Source organism: Theropithecus gelada, chromosome 7a (assembly GCF_003255815.1).
Source record: "Theropithecus gelada isolate Dixy chromosome 7a, Tgel_1.0, whole genome shotgun sequence".
In the NCBI taxonomy this organism is placed as follows: Eukaryota; Metazoa; Chordata; class Mammalia; order Primates; family Cercopithecidae; genus Theropithecus; species Theropithecus gelada.
In genome coordinates this window covers 2,108,697-2,128,407 of record NC_037674.1, presented here as the reverse complement: position 1 = coordinate 2,128,407, position 19,711 = coordinate 2,108,697, and the positions used below count along the sequence as shown (strand labels likewise).

The window sequence follows — 19,711 nt, the reverse complement described above, 5'->3', positions numbered from 1 at the left end:
CTCCAGGAAAAAGAAAGAATTTGAGGGGTCCGTGGCTGCAGAGGCAAGGCTATGAGCGAGAGCTCAGTGAGACAGCCTGTGAGAAGAAAATAATTCCTACTACAATATTGGAAGCGAGAGGAATGAGGCAATGATTTTTAAAATTATTAGCCATGAGATCCAGCCCTGAGCTCAAAGAGAAAGAAATAGCTGAGCTATTCTTCTCAGGGAAGATGATCTCACAGAGCAACTTCCCTCCTCAACTAAGAAAGAATCTGTACAGAAGCTGCTTAGGAAATGTTTGCTCAAGTTAAGGGTTAGTGATTTCATTCATCTTATAGAATCCCACCATACTCCGGGGCAACTCGTCAGATCCTTTTTTTAAAAGTCGTTACGTTGAACTCTTTACATAGTATTGTATGAATGATCTCATTGTTTCCCAAACAGAGCTCAATGTAGTCTAGAACCATGTAAGGACCAAATTGTGCAATTCTCCCTCCTATAGCAATAGACAACATTCCACACTGAATCATCCAAGGCCACAGACACCGGGAGGCAAGTGAGTGACGTGCCCAGAGCTTGTTGAGGTAAGCTAAGCTGCGCTCACAGGAAAGGCACGGATCATTCCCATGCGGTAGGGTGGGATGTTAGTACTGCAGCTGACATGCTGTCTTGGAGACTGTATTTTTGAAATATTAATACGTCTCAAGGATGCAAGACAGCTTTGAGGGCTGAGCTCTTTTCTACCCATGCAACTGATGCCACTGAATGTGAAGACGTGGCTTTCAGGACCCAATAAAGTGAACAGGTTTCTCTGCATTACTTTCTCAGGCTTTCCTCAAAAATGAGACTTTAAAAGGAGCCACTCTAACCATAATCCTTCATCCTCAGTCACCCAAAACCTACATGACATCACTGAGGCCAAGAGGCAGTGCCAGCCCTACAGTTCAGCACTGTCAGGATATGTACTCTGGGATGCAGCCCAGGCCATTCTGTACATGGTCCCAGCCCAGCCCTCCAGGGCAGGGTTTGAATTTACTAAGCATTCCAATTTCATCCCCCTCTGATTTCCCATCCTAGGAGGCAGCATCTCGAGACCCACAGGGAGAAACTCGAGACTGCAGAGCTCAGCTGGCCTGGGAATGAGCTGGAGAGCAGGCTAGATAGCCCAGTCTTCCATCTCCAACACAAGCGCTCCCTCCACTGAGCTCTGAACTGCTACTAAAAGCTAAGAAGAGAACTGAAGAGTTGAGGAACTCTTTTTACATAGAACTGCAAACCATGGTTGCTGATGGAATGTACCGAAATCCAAGATGTCAGAGTATTTTAAGATTCTCTTTTAACATCACATTCATGTGCACCTGGGGACTTTTTAAAATTGAAAATGGCAATGGGATAATTACTGTTTACAAATAAATGTGAAAACACTGTGCAAATGCTACAAAATTAGGCATTCTCACCATTATTCCAAAAGTTTGTAACGTTGTTGCCGCTACCGTGGTTCCCCCTTCAACGTGGATTTGGGAAGACCGAGCACTTTGCTTTAGTCACGGCTTTCCTGCTGGCTATTTTGAATGGACATGTATGACACAGGCCTCAGCAGATGTCCCAGACAATGGGCTGAAAGCACACAGGAATAGGTGCAGCCAGCACATCCCACAGGTACTCAGCCTGGTAAATGAGCCCCAGCGGGACCTGGGCTAGGACCCCGGACCCAGGCCCATCAGCACAGGCTCAGGAATCCCTGACAAAAAGATTCGCAGTGACTGCTCGGGTCTTTCTAGTTTGGACCCACATGCCACATGAGTTCTTAGCTTAAGAGGCCAACGCATTTACTAACTCCTTCTGTTGCTTTACCTCCTATGTAGGAGACCGTGGATGGTGGTGTATTGTGGTGGTCCACAGCCTGTAACGGAGAGCCACACGGCCCACACCCAAAGCCCTGCTCTGCCTCTGTGGGTCTGTAGCCATCATTTGGAGCTGCTGGAAATCTGATGGCAATGTCTGAAAAGCTCTGATGTGCCAATAAATAGTAACTGGCACTGTTAACACTAACAACAAATGATCATATGAGTATCATCATTACAGAAACATCATTCTTCGGTAGTCTCTAGGTTTCCTGGCCTTGCCTTGACCTTCTGCTCTCTAAAGGCAAATCATCCAGCTGCGGTACAGAAAATGGCTGGGTGGTGGCTTTCGTGTTGTTTTGTACATTCACTAGGCTTGTAAGTCTTTCTATAAATTGCCAGCCTCAATTTATTTGTCATTTAGATTGTGTATGAAATATTGTATTTGAAAGTTGTATTTATAAAAATGAATACGAAATAAAATATAATTTCTTTGCATTGTTTAATCACAATATTTTGTTTCTCCTCCTCATGAAAAAAATAATCTGGCCTAAATTTTATCAGTATACATTTTTACCTTTAGAAGTACCAGTACTTTTGCAGATTGAGCATCCCTCACCTAAAAATCCAAAATCTGAAATGTTCCAAAATCTGGACCGTTTTGAGTGCCTGTATGGTGCTCAAAGGAAATGCTAATTGGAGCATTTCAGATTTTGAATTTTTGGATTAGAGATGCTCAAACTCTAAGTATAATGCAGATACTCCAAAATTAGAAAAAAATCTGATTTTCAAAACACTTCTGGTACCAGGCATTTTGGATAAGGGACACCAACCAGTATTCACCAAGGGTTTTCAGGGAGGCCATCTAATGACAACTTCCCACTTTAAAGTTTGGTGGTCGTTAACGCAAACAGTTCAACGTATCTGACGGTCAGACCCTGGGCAGCAGAAGCATATCATACTGAAGCCCACAGAGCAGTCGAGGAGCACGGCTGTCGGAAGAGCCAGCGGAACAGGCCCTGAGTCCCTCCCGCGTTGAGTCCGGGTCCAATAGTGCCCAGAGCCCAAGGGTGAGCCCTCCACAGAGGCCTCTGCTGAGCCCCGCCCACCCTGTCTGTGCAGAGGCTGCACCTTTATCATGCATTTAGAAGCCATGCGTATTGATCACAGTGCAGCCCCTTCGGATGAATGCAAAAAGCACCATGAGCATTTCAAAGCTGTGCTACAAGACGAGGTGCTTGGGAAGGGGTGGGAAGAAGGGGGATTTCTCCAATGAAAGCTCTCCAAACTATAGCTGTAGCCTATGGAGCTCAGTAGCATCTTAACAGTTATGAGGGATTCCACAATAATAAGAGTTCATAATAACATTTGGTTAGCTTTTTTCTTTTCTTAAAAAAATCCATGGCTTTTATAACATAGCAGACCAAGTAACTCTTTACTGCAGTTTTATTGACACTTCAGGAATTATATGTAGCAGTTAAGGGAGAAGGTCTGGAAGTTAGACTAACTGGATTGAAATCTTTCTTCTGAAACTTGGTAATTACATGACTTTGTACCAGCTACTGAGCTTCTCTGCATCTCATTTTCATGCTCTGTAAAACTGGGGCGATAATCCTCCGTACCCTGCTGGAATCTTCTCCAGGACAGATGACTACGTGAATGGCCTTAGCAGAGAAAGTGGCGCCCAACTATGTGGTAATTTTCAGCCTTTATTATCCTGGCTGTGGTATTGATGATGATGACGTCATTCAGTGCTCCTGACACTGCGTCATAATTGTCTGAATTCGCCAACTGACGTTTCCCAGTGACTGCAGATCTGGACTCAAGTCTTGTATTGGCAGAAGGGACAGAGGGAATGCACGTGCAGGTGTCATACTCTGAGAGCTGGATCTGTTGGGTTCTTGTCTGGCCAGACCCACAGCCCTAAGATCACAGCTGCCCTCTTGACCTCGGGGTCACGCTAACTCTAATGAATATCCCCTTCACTCTGGCTCTCATGCCTGCCTCCCAGAGCACAAGTGTCAATCCTCCAATGTTGAAGCCTCAGCAACCCTAGCCAGCCCATGCCTTCATCCCAGCAAAGCCACAGAGGCCCGACTGGTTTATATTAAAAATGCTGTGTCATGAAGAAAAAGTGTGGAATCTACTTTCATATACCTTAATGAAACTGGGTTAAATGGAACTCACTTTCAGGGTACTAATGGTTTAACACTATAGAAGGCAACACTTTACAATTAGGGAGGGACAGAATCTGTGATGGCTAGGAAATTCAGATATGCACATTTTCAGTACACCCCACCCCTTGTGATGTCAGATAATCATGGCTCCTTGGTACTCATATTTCACTAATTATCGCAGTGACTGGCAAATTCTCTGCAGCAGATTCACGGCAAAGCGGTGAAATGTCAGCTTCAGCTCGGTCTCCACTTTCATAGGCCTTTTCTAGGCTTGCAGAGGGGTCCCAGCAACTTTGCATTTGTATATTTCATATTATTTTTCTTAAAAGGGGGTGCTTGAAATTGTATACGCTAACAGCTCTGCATAATTTAGATCTGCCCCTACACATGTATTGTATCTCTGAATTTTCCAAGTGAAAAGAGAAAAGAGTTTAACAAAGAGTAATCTAGTAAAACATATATATATTTTTAAAGTAAGAGCTACATAAAGACTGACATGACTGGGGAAGATCTGCAGGCTGTAGAAAGTCCTGGAGACTTTTTTTTTTTTTTTTAAAGAGAACTGTGTTTATGATACCTATTAGAAATACATAACAATTAAAACAGCACTTTCAGTTTTTTGCAGCTTTACTCTTCATAGAGTGGTTTTTTAATCCACTTAACACCCTTAGGAAGAGCTACCTGATTTTCTCAAGTCATAGTTATGTGTTATTTCCTGGGAAATAAATCTAACCTTGATTACAACTATGCAAGTCACATGTTTGTCATGCATATACACACATGTACTCACATTTTATTAGAAAAGAAAACATGTTATTCAACTTAAAGTCCTGGGAAAAGTTGGTAAACAGAAAAAGGGCTGGGTGTGGTGGCTCACGCCTATAATCCTCGTACTCTGGGAGGCTAAGGTGGGCAGATGGCTTGAGGCCAAGAGTTCAAGACCAGTCTGGGAGACATGGCGAAACTCCATCTCTACAAAAAATTAAAACATTAGCCAAGTGTGGTGGTGTGTGTGTCTGTTGTCCCCCGTATCCAGGAGGTAGAGTTGAGAGGATCACTTGAGTTCAGGAGGTTGAGGCTGCAGTGAGCCGTAATCATAATTGTGCCACTGCACTCCAGCTTGGGTGACAGAGTGAGACCCTGTCTCAAAAAAAAAGAAAAGAACAGGAAAGAAGGGATAACTGGAACCCTGAATTCTTATGTTTTTTTGTAAGGCGTTTTGCCAGATAATGCGTTGATAATTCTTTTCCATCAATTTTTATAAGTACTATTGACTTTCACTTTCAGGAAATAAATTCAACCCCACCCAAAGGGATGGACAGAAGATTGCCCAACAGCTCTGTACTTATGTAAATGTATTTAAATAATTATTTTGTCTATGCCGTTTCATATTAATCAGCTGAGTAGAGAATAATGTTTCTGAAAATACAAGCCTTCCCTTAATAACCAAAATGCTAAAAATAATATTGGAACCTATAGTACATATTGTACATCAGCTAATAATCCAGTTGTCAAATAACCAACGGTCAGAAAAGATCACCAGAGCCTTTGGGAACCATTCAGAATTGAATTCTACATTTTAGTGCTCATTACATGGTGCAATTCCAATTCTATGCTGTAATATTTGACTATTTTTCTGACTTATAAAAGAAGAATGCACAATTAATCAAGTCTTCTTTCTGGGCCATGGAATAATTTTGAACAGGAGATGTTAATCCTTGCTTTAAAATTAGTGTCAAAACTAGTTTTATCATGCAAATATTCTGCAAGCATATTTTCCCTTTCATGGGCATGAAAATTCACATTTGAGCCTTATAATTAAATTAACACATCAAGGGAATCGTGCGTGAAATTAGTGTTTCAAGATAAAAAGTGACTATATGGGCAACGCTTGTGTCACGATGTCAAAAAATGGTAGTTGAACTACAGCCTTTGAACTGTCTGAATCCTGTAATGATACGGTTACTTTACATTTAAATATCACTTAAAAATAGCACATACCGAGGGCGACTCTAGCGGCAGATGCATCATAATTGATCCAGAAGGACACCCATGACAGAATCGTTATCAGTATAGAGGGCATGTACGTCTGAAGAATGAAGTATCCAATGTTCCTCTTCAACCGAAAGCTCAGTGACAGTCGAGGATAGGCACCTACGGGAAACAGACAAGGATATTACACCAGAGGAACGACACAGCAGACTAAAGATTTGCTTTGACTTCCACAGGTCAACAACATGCAACGGAAAAGTCTGTGAATGAAGGGGTGGTCCACCACCAAGCAGTTTGCTTCTATCTGCTAGAGGTATTTATAGAAGAATCAGGAGGGGGGTGCTTTTCAGTCTATTTATAAGATAGTGATGAGGATGCTCTTCTGAGGCTACATACTCAGCTGAGAACCTGGAAAAACTTAGAAGTTTTTAGCTTAGAATCCAGAATAATGCCAAATGTCTTGTTTGTTCTTTAATGGATGACTATTCCCTTCTTCCTTGTAGACAGGGGAGATGTGGCTCAAGGCTTTACTGGGCAAGAAAGGCTTTGACCAGTTGTCCTTTCAGCCCACCTGGAGTTCAGCCCTGAACACAGATGTTGGAGGCATGGTCCCTAGAGTGACTGGGCTAGCTCAGGGGCACGCTAAGAACAAGAGAGGCAGCGAAGCAAGTCCAGCCCCGGAGAAAGCCGCGGTGCACACTGAGGGCTTCCGCTTCGGCCACAGAAAAGGCGTTAACGAGAGCTCGAAGGAGCGCCCATCTGCTTTCTTGTCCATGAGTCCCAGTATTAATTCTCGGATGTGAACATTCCACTCGACACACTTTGGAATTCTACCACACCACCAGGACAGAGTGAGAAAATATCCTGCCACATTCAGCACTGTATTTGCCTTTTCTCTCTTATTTCGTTTTTCTTTCCTTTTGTTTTTTTGAGATGGAGTCTCGCTCTGTCGCCCTGGCTGGACTGCAGTGGCATGATCTCGGCTCACTAAAACCTCCACCCTGGTTCAAGCGATTCTCCTGCCTCAGCCTCCCAAGTAGCTGGGACTACAGGTGCCCGCCACCACGCCCGGCTAGTTTTGTTGTTGTTGTTGTTTGTTTGTTTGTTTGTTTTTGGTATTTTTAGCAGAGACAGGGTTTCACCACATTGGCCAGGCTGGTCTTGAACTCCTGACCTTGTGATCCGCCTGCCTCGGCCTCTCAAAGTTCTGGGATTACAGGTGCGAGCCACTGCACCTGGCCTATTTTGTTTTTCTTAGAGCAAGGCAAGTGTGGCCTTTGTTTCCCCTTGTTTGTTTCAACAGGCCACTTTCTCAGTTCCAATCCTCCCGCTCCTTGTTGTCTGGATTCTGACGGAGCTGCCTGAGAGCCCGCCAGTGAGAACCCAATGACCCTCTCTAATCAGCTCCTCCAACTGCTCCCCGACACTGGCAGGTGCCTTCTTTCTGAAGCCGCCCACACCCTAAACTCTAAGAGGCCTCACCTTTCCTGATCTCCTCCTACTCCAAGCCTGGCAGGCTCCTATTCTCCTCCTGCCCCTAAGTATATGCATTCTTCAGACTTTATTCCACGTCCCTTTCTGTGTCTGTCCCTAGATTCTTCTCTTTGGCAGTCTGATTCACTCGTATGACTATTACCATTATGCAGGAGATGAACGATTTTATCTCCAGGCCTCCCACCTTTAGCATCAACCACATTTGCAGCCAGGATTATATAAAAGAGAAAAGAAATCACCAAACATACCCAGCTCTTCAAGGCTGACAGTCTCGGAAATTTCCTCCAGTCTTTGTGTGTGTCTGTGTAGAATTTCTCATACACAGCTCTGATCAAATGCATATATCCCATGTCATCATAGCATACAATTTTTTAGAGTCGCTACAAATTATTTGTAAACACAATTTTCGTTTCTTCCTAATGATCCATCAAATATCGACACAAGGACTCTATAAATATAAATTCCTGTAGATTTAGGTGTTTTCAATTTTTATAAAACTATAAATAGTACTCTTAAGGATATATTTGTGCAGAGCTATTTTTCTACATTGAGACTTATTTCTTGAGGATGAATATGCCAAAGGAGGGACTGGTAGGCCAAGGTTTAAAGCTTTTGATAAATATTGTCAAATTACTTTGCAAATGTATCACACCAAGGTATGCCACTGCCACTATCAGCAGATTAATAAAAGTACCTAGTGCACCTCGCAAATACGACAATCTCATACATTGTCTCTTATAAACAGGCTTTGCTAAACCCCTTGGGAAAATCTTGTGCTTTCAACGACTTTTTAAAAAATTGAATACTTCCTAAATGTTTGTGTGTTCTCTGTATTTAATCTTATAAATTATCTGATTACTCATTTATTTTTCTCATTTCTCTTTCCTCTGATGGTTTTTACCTTTTCATTGAAACACTTTATATGCTAATCCTTGCTTGTATTCTCTGCAAGCATTTTCCCAGTTGTCAGTTTGTAAAGCTTGTAACAGCTTTGAGTGGAGGACATACAGATCCCTAACTTTTTGTATGCAATTACATCTATCCATTTCACTTTTTCCCTCGTGACTGTTAAAACTTGCGTTTAGCCTTCGGTAAGTTCACAATACAGATCTATCTGCAAATCTATTTTGAGGGGTGGCAGTTATTTCAGTGTTTGACATGAGGTGAAAACATACATGGATTTTGGTTCCACAAACAGCAAACCGGTTTCTCCAACACCATCAGTAGAATGAGGCTTCCCTTCATACCACATTTCACACAGTTCTGTTGTTTTTAGACTCCTTTTCTTGTAAATGCGGATCATGGGCATGATGCACCACGCGCGGGGGCCAGACCCTTCTCGCGGGCCTCGCCCTCCCGGTTCTGGGCCTTGTGCAACTTGGGCACATTCAGGAAACACGGAAACGATGCTCACTGTCATGCCACACTCAAAACCTTCTACGGCTCATTGCTTCCCACAAACATCAAAACACGCATCCAGGAATTTTAGTTTCTCCATCTTTTCCCAATTTAACTTCAGTTTTCTTTTCCACCATGTTTCTGCTTTAAGCATCACATTTTTTCAGTCAAAGAGGTTCTCACTGCCTCAAAATATTCGTCTCTATTTCCTGCCTCTGCTGACTCACATCCCGGTTTTGAAGACGTGTCTTTCCTTATCCATACCTCAAGGTCTTGGTCAAAGCCCCATCTTCCATGAATCCTTTCTTTTTCCTCCTTCCTCTTGAATTTTTTTTCTCATTATTCATATTATTATAATTATAAACATTTACCAAGGGAAGATCTTCCTTAATAAGCCATACAGTCCCCAGGGTAGAATCTGTGAGGTAATTTTTTTCATATACTACAATGCCTAGGTAAATGTCAAAACCATCATAGGTTCTGAATAAATACTTCTGAATGCTGAATGAATGAAAATAGGAGTATTTAGTTTCTCTATGTGAATCTTTAGTTGAGCTTAATACACAAAATGCTCAACATCGTTATTGAATTGTAGCTTGAAATCCCATGGCAACTTCAATATCTTTACTGAAGTAACTTCAATACTGGCTCTTAATTTGCAATTTCATGGCAACCTCAGACCTTTCTTAGCACTTATTTGCTTCTCTTTGCTTCAAGTACATCTTACTATAATCCACCATACATGGAACAGTCTCTGTATCAGTCAGGACATGTTGGCTTATGCTACAGTAACAAATAGCGCCCAAATCTCTGTAGTTTGTAACAGAAATTTTTCTTATAAACAATATATCCACTTAGCTCCCTCTGTTTGCAACTCTGTTGGCCTCTGTGGTAGAAGGGCTGTACACACTTCCCGTCATATTTCTGTGGCCAGAGCAAGTCTCATCGCCAACTGTTATGTCAGGAGAATGGGAACGTTTAATCCTCCCCCAGAGAAGAGCAGCAAATATTTTTGAATGATAATGCAATTTACTATATCCTCCAACTTTCCATTTGCCAAGTCAACTTTCTTAAACATTTTCCAAAGTACATCTTCAGGGAAACTGTGGGCAGTAGAAACCAATATTGACACCCATGCAATGCCATGACCGTACAGTCAAACAAACACTTGGAAGATCATTAGGGATCTTGAGGAAGAGAATACGAAACTGATTTCAAAAACACATTCATCTCTGGAAATTCACCAAGATACTCATTGACACAGAATTTGGAATTAAGAAAATATACCATTTTCTTTTGTATTTATTTAGCAAATACATTCTATTTGTTAAAAGTAAAATGCCTTTGGGAGGCCGAAGTGGGTGGATCGCGAGGTCAGGAGATCGAGACCATCTTGGCCAACATGGTAAAATCCCGTCTCTACTAATAATACAAAAATTAGCTGGGTGTGGTGGTGTATGCCTGTAATCCCAGCTACTTAGGAAGCTGAGGCAAGAGATCGCTTGAACCTGGGAGGCAGAGGTTGCAGTGAGCCGAGATAGAGCTACTGCACTCCAGCTTGGCGAAAGAGCGAGACTCCATCTCAAAAAAAAAAAAAAAAAAAAGGAAAATGTCATTTCCAATTAGCAACATGTTTAGGTATTCAGCATATGCCCCACACATCCCAGTCTCTGAAGTGGAAACAGTGAGTGGGGCAAACAACGAAGATGAATAAAAGCACAGTTCACCCTCCTAACTGTTAGTAGCTCCTGACCCATGTCAGACAGATTCATTCAGAACTGGCCTCCATAAAGCTGTGGCATGCACTATCCTGGAGGTATAAAAATACGCTAGGGCACATGACTTAGTGATTTAGGAGAGGTTTCACGGTGTAGGCACCTCTGGTGTATGAGACACTCATATGGTTGAATAGGACTCCTTCAGGCAGGGAGGAAGGAGAGCTTTCAAGGTAACGGACCCAGCAGAGCCGTTCCAGATGCCATGAGACAGAGACCTCAGAAGGTTAGTCAACCTAGTAATTATCTGACGTAGTAGATCTATTCTGCTAGGCAAAGGCTTTTCCCATTTGATGTGCATCTTAAAGAGTGCATAAAAGTATTTTTGTAGCTCCGGTAGACAAGGTCCTTACACTGGCAGGATGGAATGCCATGAAATATGCTGTATCTATGTGGAAAACTCCCAAGTGATCACAGCCAGTGGCTAATATTTTAAAGTTGAGAAGTAATGAGTCAGCCGCACTACGACATCCCCTTTAAAACGAAACGGAAGCTTGAATTTACAACTGAAATGCGCTGAAGCCCTAATGTCTGCGTGCCAATGCAGATGTGGTCGGGTCCCCAGGCAGACGCTGAGCCAACAGATAGAGGCACAGTCCCCGGGCACAAGTGCATTGTTCCAACGCAGGGATTCCTTGGCAAAACTACCTAGTGAAGATGCTGATCCCAGCCCTTTCTCCCCATATGCAGTTACCGTTATGCCAAAAACACAGCTCTGGATCTCTAATCCAGCCTGAATTTATATTATTCTCTAGGCATTAATGTTTTTGAAGAACTCATTAAAAATGCAGACACAGAGGGTCATGGCAGCTTTGTAGAGTGCTAAGAGCCACTCAAATGCATCTGTGAACTAAGAAGCTGGTATTTTAGCAGCTGCAGTAGAGTTCACTCATCACATGTTCCTCTTCCCAGCAAGGCCGCCATGGTGGGGCACTCCCACAGCAGCCGGGGAAGCTTTGTGAGCTCTCACTTAGAGGCTTTCTGGGCCCATTATCAGGCTATATGATTCATTTATCATCTAGATGCAGCCTAAAATTTAAAGTAGTCTTTCTAATTCTTACTCCCATTACTAGTCACCTTATTATATGTTGAAAAAATCCATTAAGAAAAGGAAATATATGAAATAGAAAAGAGAAAGAAGAAAAATGGGATTGGGGTTTTAAAAAAAAGTGTTTCAAATATTGTCTCAACCAGGCAATGAATCCTTTCTAACCCTCCACAGAAAAACCAGCATTGAACCATATAACAGTGCAGCAAAGAACAGGGATGGTTGTTTGAACAATCCAGCCCCACCGTTATTTGGGATACTCGTTTTTGAGAAGGTTACTATCCTCTCTTTCCTTGTGTGTAAAATCAAGGCAAGAATACCTTAAGTGGCAAAAAATTAAATTACACTTCATAAAAATTAAAAACAGTTAGTTATGCTCCAAAGTGTACCATCAAGACAACCTACAGAATGGGAGAAAATATTTGCAAATCATGTATCTGATAAGGAACTTATATCCAAAATACATAAAGAATGTGGCTGGGTGGGTGGCTCATGCCTGCAATCTCAGCATTTTGGGAGGCCAGGGCAGGAGGATTGCTTGAACCCAGGAGTTCAAGACCAGCCTGGGCAACATAGTGAGACCCCATCTTTACAAAAATAAAAATATAAAACTTAGCTGGGCATGGTGGCACACGCCTATAGTCCCAGGAAATTAGGAGGCTGAGATGAGAGGATCGCTTGAGCCCAGGAGATTGAGGCTGTAGTGAGCCAAGATTGTACCACTGCACTCCAGCCTGGGTGACAGACCAAGACCCTGTCTCAAAGAAAAGAATGCTTACAAAAAAGACAAATAACTGAATTTGTTTAATTGGGAAGAGGTTTTGAATAGATATTTTTCCAAAGATAGAGAAACAGCCAAAAAAGCATAAGAAAAGATGGTCAGCATCATTAGTCATTAGGGAAATGCATGTCAAGACCACAGTGAGATACCATACCATACCCTCTAGGATGGCCACAATAAAAAAGACAGAAAATAACTAGTGTTTGTGAAGATATGGAGAAATAATTGGAACCCTCCTATACTTCCAGTAGGAATAGTATCAGGCCACCACTTTAGAAAATAGTCTGACAGTTCCTCAAAAGGATGTTACCCTATATGACCCAGGAATTCCACTCCTAAGTATATGAGTTAATTTCCTAAAATAAATGAAAACATATACATACACTAAAACTTATAACTGAATGTTCACAGCAGACTTACAGCTAGTAGCCCAAAGGGGAAACAAGCCAAATGTTCATAAGCTGATGAACGGATAAAGAAATTGCAGTATATTTCTTCAGCAATAACCTGGAATGAAGTACTGACTCATGCCACAACACGGATGAACCCTGAAAATGTCATGCTAAGTGAAAGACCCAGACATGCAAGACCACACAAATGATTCCGCTGATACGAAGGGGAAGAGACTGAAGAGACAAATCCAAAGACACAGAAAGATTAGTGGTTGTCTAGGGCTGGGAGAAAGGGGAAGAGACTGCTAGTGGACACGGGGGCTTCTTTCTCGGGTGATAAAAATATTCTAAAATCGATTTGGGTCATGGTTGCACAACTCTGCAAATATACTAAACACCACTGAATCTGCCTTTCAAATGGGTGAATTGTATGGTATGTGAACTGTATCTCAATAGATCCGTTATAAGGAAAAAAATGCTTACTATGTGTATTTTTACCGGCAATCAAATTCACATCAACTATGAAACACACTGTCTGACCCAAAGTACACACTCGATAAATACAAGTTACTTCTTTCTTTTCTTTTTCTCCTACTTTGGTGCCTTCTCTGTTCATGATTCTGTAATCGGGGCTTTCACCGTTGAGCACGGTTTTAAATGTTTGCTGGAGGTCTTAAAGGCAATTGAAAAGGATGAAGGCAGTTAAAAACTCTTTCTGCAAAAAGATTTAAGGTAATGAATTTCTGAAGAAATCTGTTTTCTGTAATGAGACGTGTTTCATATGTCAGGAGCACTTGTAAAAAGTGATGTCACAGCAAAAAGAGTACACAGTTAAGCTCTGCTTTGGCCCTGGGAGTGAGCATGCTCTGGCCCAGCATTTTGGACTGAGAGACTAGGGATTGTAACTGGCCAGGAAGCACAGGTGAATTGTCTCTAAAGATGCCTGTAACCAAAGTCAGTGGGGAAAAAAGAAATAGAATTTTTTCTCTGGAATTTAAGGTCAAATTAAATTACAAATAAAAGACAGATAGTAATTCTTCCTTTTAATGTTTCATCTATCTTTTCTGTACCTCCAGTAGATGGTATTTGCAGACTGAATTGGCAATAATTGGATCCCAGGCTTTCGTTAAGCAGCCTAAAGCCTGGAGTTCACAAATGGACTCTTAAAAAGAAACCTGAGTGCATGTATTAACAAACACCGTGACAGGTGGACTTTTAAAAAAAATTGTAATTTGTCATGATCATTAATAAGAAAGTAAAGCAATATTTTGAAAATTGAGTTTTGAAAAAAAAGAGAATTCACATATCTTAGCTGAAATGCCTCATCATTATCCATTTTGCCTCCTTCTCTTTTTCTTCCAATCTTAGCCAAAGTATTTTGAAACAAAGTCAGAATGTATCACTGTCCAAATGTACCACAGAAAAAAGGAAGAGAAAGACAGACATCACAAAATTAAAGCAGCATATTAAATCATCTGTTCTCCACATATCTTGCGAAAATCTCTATCTTTCCATTCAAAGACAACTCTGAAGTTACGAGTAAATTTCAGATTTGGCAAAAACTGTATATCCCAAATTTTGCTCGTGAGCACGACACATTTTCAAGACCAGTACAAAAGCTGAAGTTTCAATCTGTTGATCAGTGTGTTCACAGCGATATTTGAGGAGCTCTTTGATTTTCAGCTGAATATGTTTGTTGAAATAAATTTAATTCAGTATTTCTTTTAACCTGATCCCGTATCTGTCTGTTATGCAAGCGCTTGGCTCACGTTTTCACAGCTTGAAACTGTTACAGCCAAAGGCTCAAATATCCTGACTGAGCTTTATAGTGCTTTCTTCAACAACAGAGTATTCGAATAAATGTTTCCTCTTTATCATGTTTTCAGAAAATTACACAATTTCCTGCAATGAAATTTTAAAAAAGGTTTCCTAAATTTTCTTTTTTTTTCACGCTCATGTATTAGTAGCCCAAACTAAGCAAGAATTACATATTGAAACAACTGGAAACTTTTCTGAAAAAAATAAAGAGGGGTGAAAAATAAACCACGGTGTTAGGGTATTATAGAATATACTGAAAATGACTGGAAAAAATGGACAGAATTTAAATAAATCTGCTTGAAGATTTATTTAAATCTGGAGAGATTTAAATGGAGAGATAACAAGCCAGTAAAAAGTCTGTATCAAGATGTGGGAGAGAAAGAAAACAGAGAGAAGAGCCCCATGTTTCACGTACCTGCAGTTTCCATAAGGGAAAGATGAGAAGCGAATTAGAACATCCAAGACTCAGGGGACTAAGGGGGCAGACGCTGGACACAGAGGCCATCAAGAAGGGGCCGCGTTAAACCTCCTACAGCTTGGGCTGGGTATTCTTACACAAAGAGTTTTGCTCAAGATGTGAAGATAGACCAGACGGACTCATGCATGCTCAAAGACTGAGCCTGAACTCAGAATTACTCATACCCCAGAAAGTAGATGAAGCTTATCCTAGATTGCTAATGCCTCCAGCTGTCTACGAGAAGCAAGCACAGATCCTCTCTAAAAGATACACCAAAAGAGCATTGCCAGCATGAAGCTTGAGAAGAAAATGAAAAGCAACATACGGAAAGAAATGAGCAAGATAGACAAGATAGGATGACAAGATCAGATATGTGTGTAATCGGGGTTCTAGAAGAAGAGAGCATGGGGCAGAGGCAGCCCTTGAAGAGATGATGGCCAGTGATGCTCCAAACCCTCAGACAGACATCAAACCAGAGACTCAAGAAGGTCCATAAACTCCAAGAATGGCCAGGTGCAGAGGCTCACGACTGCAATCCTAGCACTTTGGGAGGCTGAGGTGGGCAGATCACTTGAGGTCAGGAGTTCCAGACCAGCCTGGCCAACATGGTGAAACCCCATCTCTACTAAAAGTACAAAATTTAGCCGGGCCTGGTGGCACATGCTTGCAATTCCAGTTACTAGGGAGGCTGAGGCAGGAGAATCGCTTGAACCCAGGAGGCGGAGTTTGCTGTGAGTGGAGATCATGCCACTGCACTCCAGCCTGAGTGACGGAGTGAGATTTTGTCTGGAAAAAAAAAAACAAACAAAAACACAAAACAAAACAAAACAAACAAAAAACTCCAAGAATAATCATCACAGAAAAAGCTGCAACTTGGTACATCATAATGATGCCCATGAAAACCAAAGGCAAAGAGAAAAATCACAAAGTCATCTGCAGGGGGAGAAAAACAAGCTACAGTCATGCCCCTCATAACAATCTGTAGGTCAATGGACGGGGTCCCTTAAGATTATAGGGGAGCTGAAAACTTCCTACTGCCTAGTGACATCATAGTCTGGTCCTAATAAACTTTCAGAGTGTTCGTTCTTTTCTAGTTACCCCCCAGCTGTTTTTGGGGAGACAGCATCTTGCAGGCTGCAGTGCAGTGGTACAATCAGAGCTCACTGCAGCCTCAAACTCCTGGGTTCAAGCCGTCCTCCCACTTCAGCCTCCTGAATAGCTGGGACCACAGATGCTGCCACCATGGCCTGACTAATCTTTTATTATTTATTTATTTATATTTTTTGAGACAGAGTCTCGCTCTGTCGCCCAGGCTGGAGTGCAGTGGCACGATCTTGGCTCACTGCAACCTCCGCCTCCTGGGTTCACGCTATTCTCCTGCCTCAGCCTCCTGAGTAGCTGGGACTACAGGTGCCCGCCACCACGCCTGGCTAATTTTCTGTATTTTTAGTAGAGACGGGGTTTCACCGTGTTAGCCAGGATGGTCTCGATCTCCTGACCTCGTGATCTACCCACCTCAGCCTCCCAAGATGCTGGGATTACAGGCGTGAGCCACTGTGCCCGGCCTAATCGTCTTTTTTTTTATAGAGGTGAGTCCTCACTGTGTTTCACAGGCTGGGCAGGGTCACCTGTGGCCTCAGGTGACCCTCCTGCCTTGGCCTCCCAAAGCGCTGGGATTACTGGTGTGAGCCACTGTGCCCAGCCTCTAATCTCTTTTCCTGGGAATACTCTGTCAGGCCAGAAAGTCCTTCAATCCTGTTTACTAGTCGCATTCTTATTAATTGAGAATACTTGTGGAAAGGAAAATAAATCAGGATAATATTTAATATTAAAATATTTTTAGAACATTGCAACTTAGGCCATTTCTTCATGCGTAGGTGAATTAGAATAATTTTAAAGTGCAAGCTTTTGAAAGTTGGGAGGTTTTGTAACTGACCGATGCGGACCCCTTGGGCTACACCCAGTAAATGCAGGACTCAGTCCGTGCTGGGAGGAAGATGCAATCCTGCATTCTGATGGCCCCATGGGTCTGTGAATAGTTAGGTATTCTGCCACATACCTGTAGTGTGTGTTTTCTGCAGACATTTTTAGGATGTGTTCTAACACATACAGGCTGAAAAGACACGGATTGCACCTGGAGAACGGTGGTTCTAAGTGCTTTCAAGTTAGTGGATTCAGGGTCATTCTAAGTGGCTGTCCCCCTTGGAAGCAGGACACCCTCTACAAACACCTCACCCAGCTTTCTAATGAGGCTGCACGAAAATGCAGTAAGAAATTCGCATGGCAGCACCCTCATGGCCATCTCTGCAACTTTCTAGGCAAAGGCTGCACGGGCAGGAATACTCCACAGTGAGTATACTAGTCTCTGTTCTGAACAGACCCTCAGCTCACACCACCCAGGGCATGGAACACTTTGAAACCCAGTTTTAGAAGGAATACACCATTTTTTTCAATGCCTCACAGGCCAGCGTTCTTGGTTGTGGACACTATTTCTTAATGATAAGTCCATGTTCCTGCTGGCTCTCATTCCTCCCTGAGGTCAACCTCTCAGTGCGTCTTCTCGGGAGAATGCAGGGACATCTGTAAGGCCTCCTGAGGCAGAGGATAAAGTGATGCTGCATTAAAAAAATGACCTGATTGGTGTCTTAAAACTTCGGGCTTTTACATCGACTTATCATGTACTTCGGCTCCTAGGGGCTGGGGTGGAGAGGGAACGCTGGTGACGGCCTTGACTGATCAATTACTTACTCACTGACAACTGCCACACACTCAGGACACACTGGGCACTACTCAAGAGGAGGGCGGGGAGCGGATGAACCACACGTGACTGATACGGGTTCCTCCTCAGGGAGGTGTGCCCTTGCAGATGCAGGTGCCGTGAGCTGTGAGCAGAGCTGGAAGGTGGTCAGTACTGCCCTGTGGAGATGCACCCCAGCCACTTAACCCAGCCTGGGGGTCTGCGTGGGGCCAAGCAGGTAGAAAGGCTTCCCAGAGGAAGTGGCATCAGATGACGCCTAAGAATGAGTCGGAGCTAGCCACACGAAGGCGAAGCTGGTGGCCATGGGTCAGGAGCATCCAAGCCACTCACTGGCTTCATGGCTGCCATCACAGGACTGGGATCAATTTTTATGCACTCTTTGTTCAAGCTACATGGACGGCTCTGCCTTCATTGAGCATTTTCAACCCAGAGTTTGTGGTCTCTGTAATGCTTTACATTTTACAAAGCACTTTCATTTATTATATCAATTACAAGGCACAGCATTCAGTAAGCACAGTCAGCACTGCACACTGCAAAATATACATTTAGTAAAACCTGTGCAAGAAGAGACTGAGGAGCAGAAGACGCCGTCTCAACCTTTGGGCAGTTGATATAAAGATGACAAGGAAACCCAGGCTAAGGCAATCCTCATCAGGTAACGTCAGGAGAAGATGACCATATCTAATGGGGCAAGGCAGACTGGAGGTGGTGCAAGTTCCTGGACCACTAAGGCTGGCTGCTAACCCCAGTGGAACGAAGGCGGCTTACTCTTGGGAGGAGAACAGCACCTACCTCCTCTGGTCATCCTCTTTCCTTCCTCTTCCTTCCTGCCTCCAAGGTCATCAATGACCTGTTGTCTGCCCAAGGATGGGAGATTCTTATGTTATCAAACATTGATTGGTGAAATTCATCCTCAGTCTTTTCAATAATGTCCCAGACAGCATCTTCTTCTCAGGTGAGCCTTCCTCCCCACCAAAGCCCATCACTCTCCTTTGATACAGAGAGCAGAGGGGTGTGTGACGTGTGAATGACGACAACACTCCTTCGGATGATCCTGTGCCGGGAGTCTGCTGCAGCATATTCTCTCACTCCAGTCACACCCACGGAGCCAGTGCCCCTGAAGGGACTATAAATGGATGCAGGACTCACCTGTGGCGAAGACAACATTCCTCGAGACCAGACGGTGCTCCACGATGGAGAACTGCGGGAGCTCAATCCTTTCCACTCCGGTGACAGCCTTGTCCCCGCCTCGCCAGTAAAACTCAATGTCATCCGTGGTGTAGCCATCTGCCGAGAGAGAAGCAGGGAGACAGGAAACATCACCATTTCGTATAAATGCACGGCTAAATAAACTATCATTAACACGGAGGTTGCGGCTCTGCTATGTTTTGAGTAGATTTGCTTAATGTGCTTGTCTAGGGGAAGTGTCATCAAAGAACTACCTTTCCAATATTCTCAGTTATCGCTGCCATTTTATGTGTACCAGGTTGGTATTGAAAAGCCGAGAAGCTGGGGAGAATGGGTGCTCTGACCAGAGTGCTATCTGTGAAGTGCAACCTCAGAGCTGACCCAGACACCACACGGAGATGAATGTAAAATGTATCTCAACTGCAATGAATAAGATAGTTTTAAGAGAAAATGAGAATTGCAGTACGAAGAATTCTGGAAAGGAAAATCCTCTCGAGAGCTTTTGAGAGAGTTCAAAGACTGACGGTGAATTTCACCAATCCGTGATTGATTACATGAGGTGAGCTCAGAGCAAAAGGAATGTTCTCCTTAGCATATTTGGATGGTT

At 42.9% G+C, this 19,711-nt stretch overlaps 1 protein-coding gene across 7 annotated transcripts in view; it reads right to left on the bottom strand.

Moving 5' to 3' along the window:
• GABRB3 (gamma-aminobutyric acid type A receptor beta3 subunit) overlaps positions 1-19,711 on the bottom strand; it is a 242,150-nt gene that overhangs the window by 20,146 nt on the left and 202,293 nt on the right. For all 7 annotated transcript variants that reach the window (XM_025390621.1, XM_025390622.1, XM_025390620.1 and 4 more), the window contains 2 exons: positions 19,066-19,203; positions 6,005-6,157 (listed from right to left, as the gene is read on the bottom strand). In XM_025390621.1, coding sequence (XP_025246406.1) covers positions 6,005-6,157; positions 19,066-19,203 — 291 coding nt within the window. The remainder of the gene's footprint in view (positions 1-6,004; positions 6,158-19,065; positions 19,204-19,711) is intronic.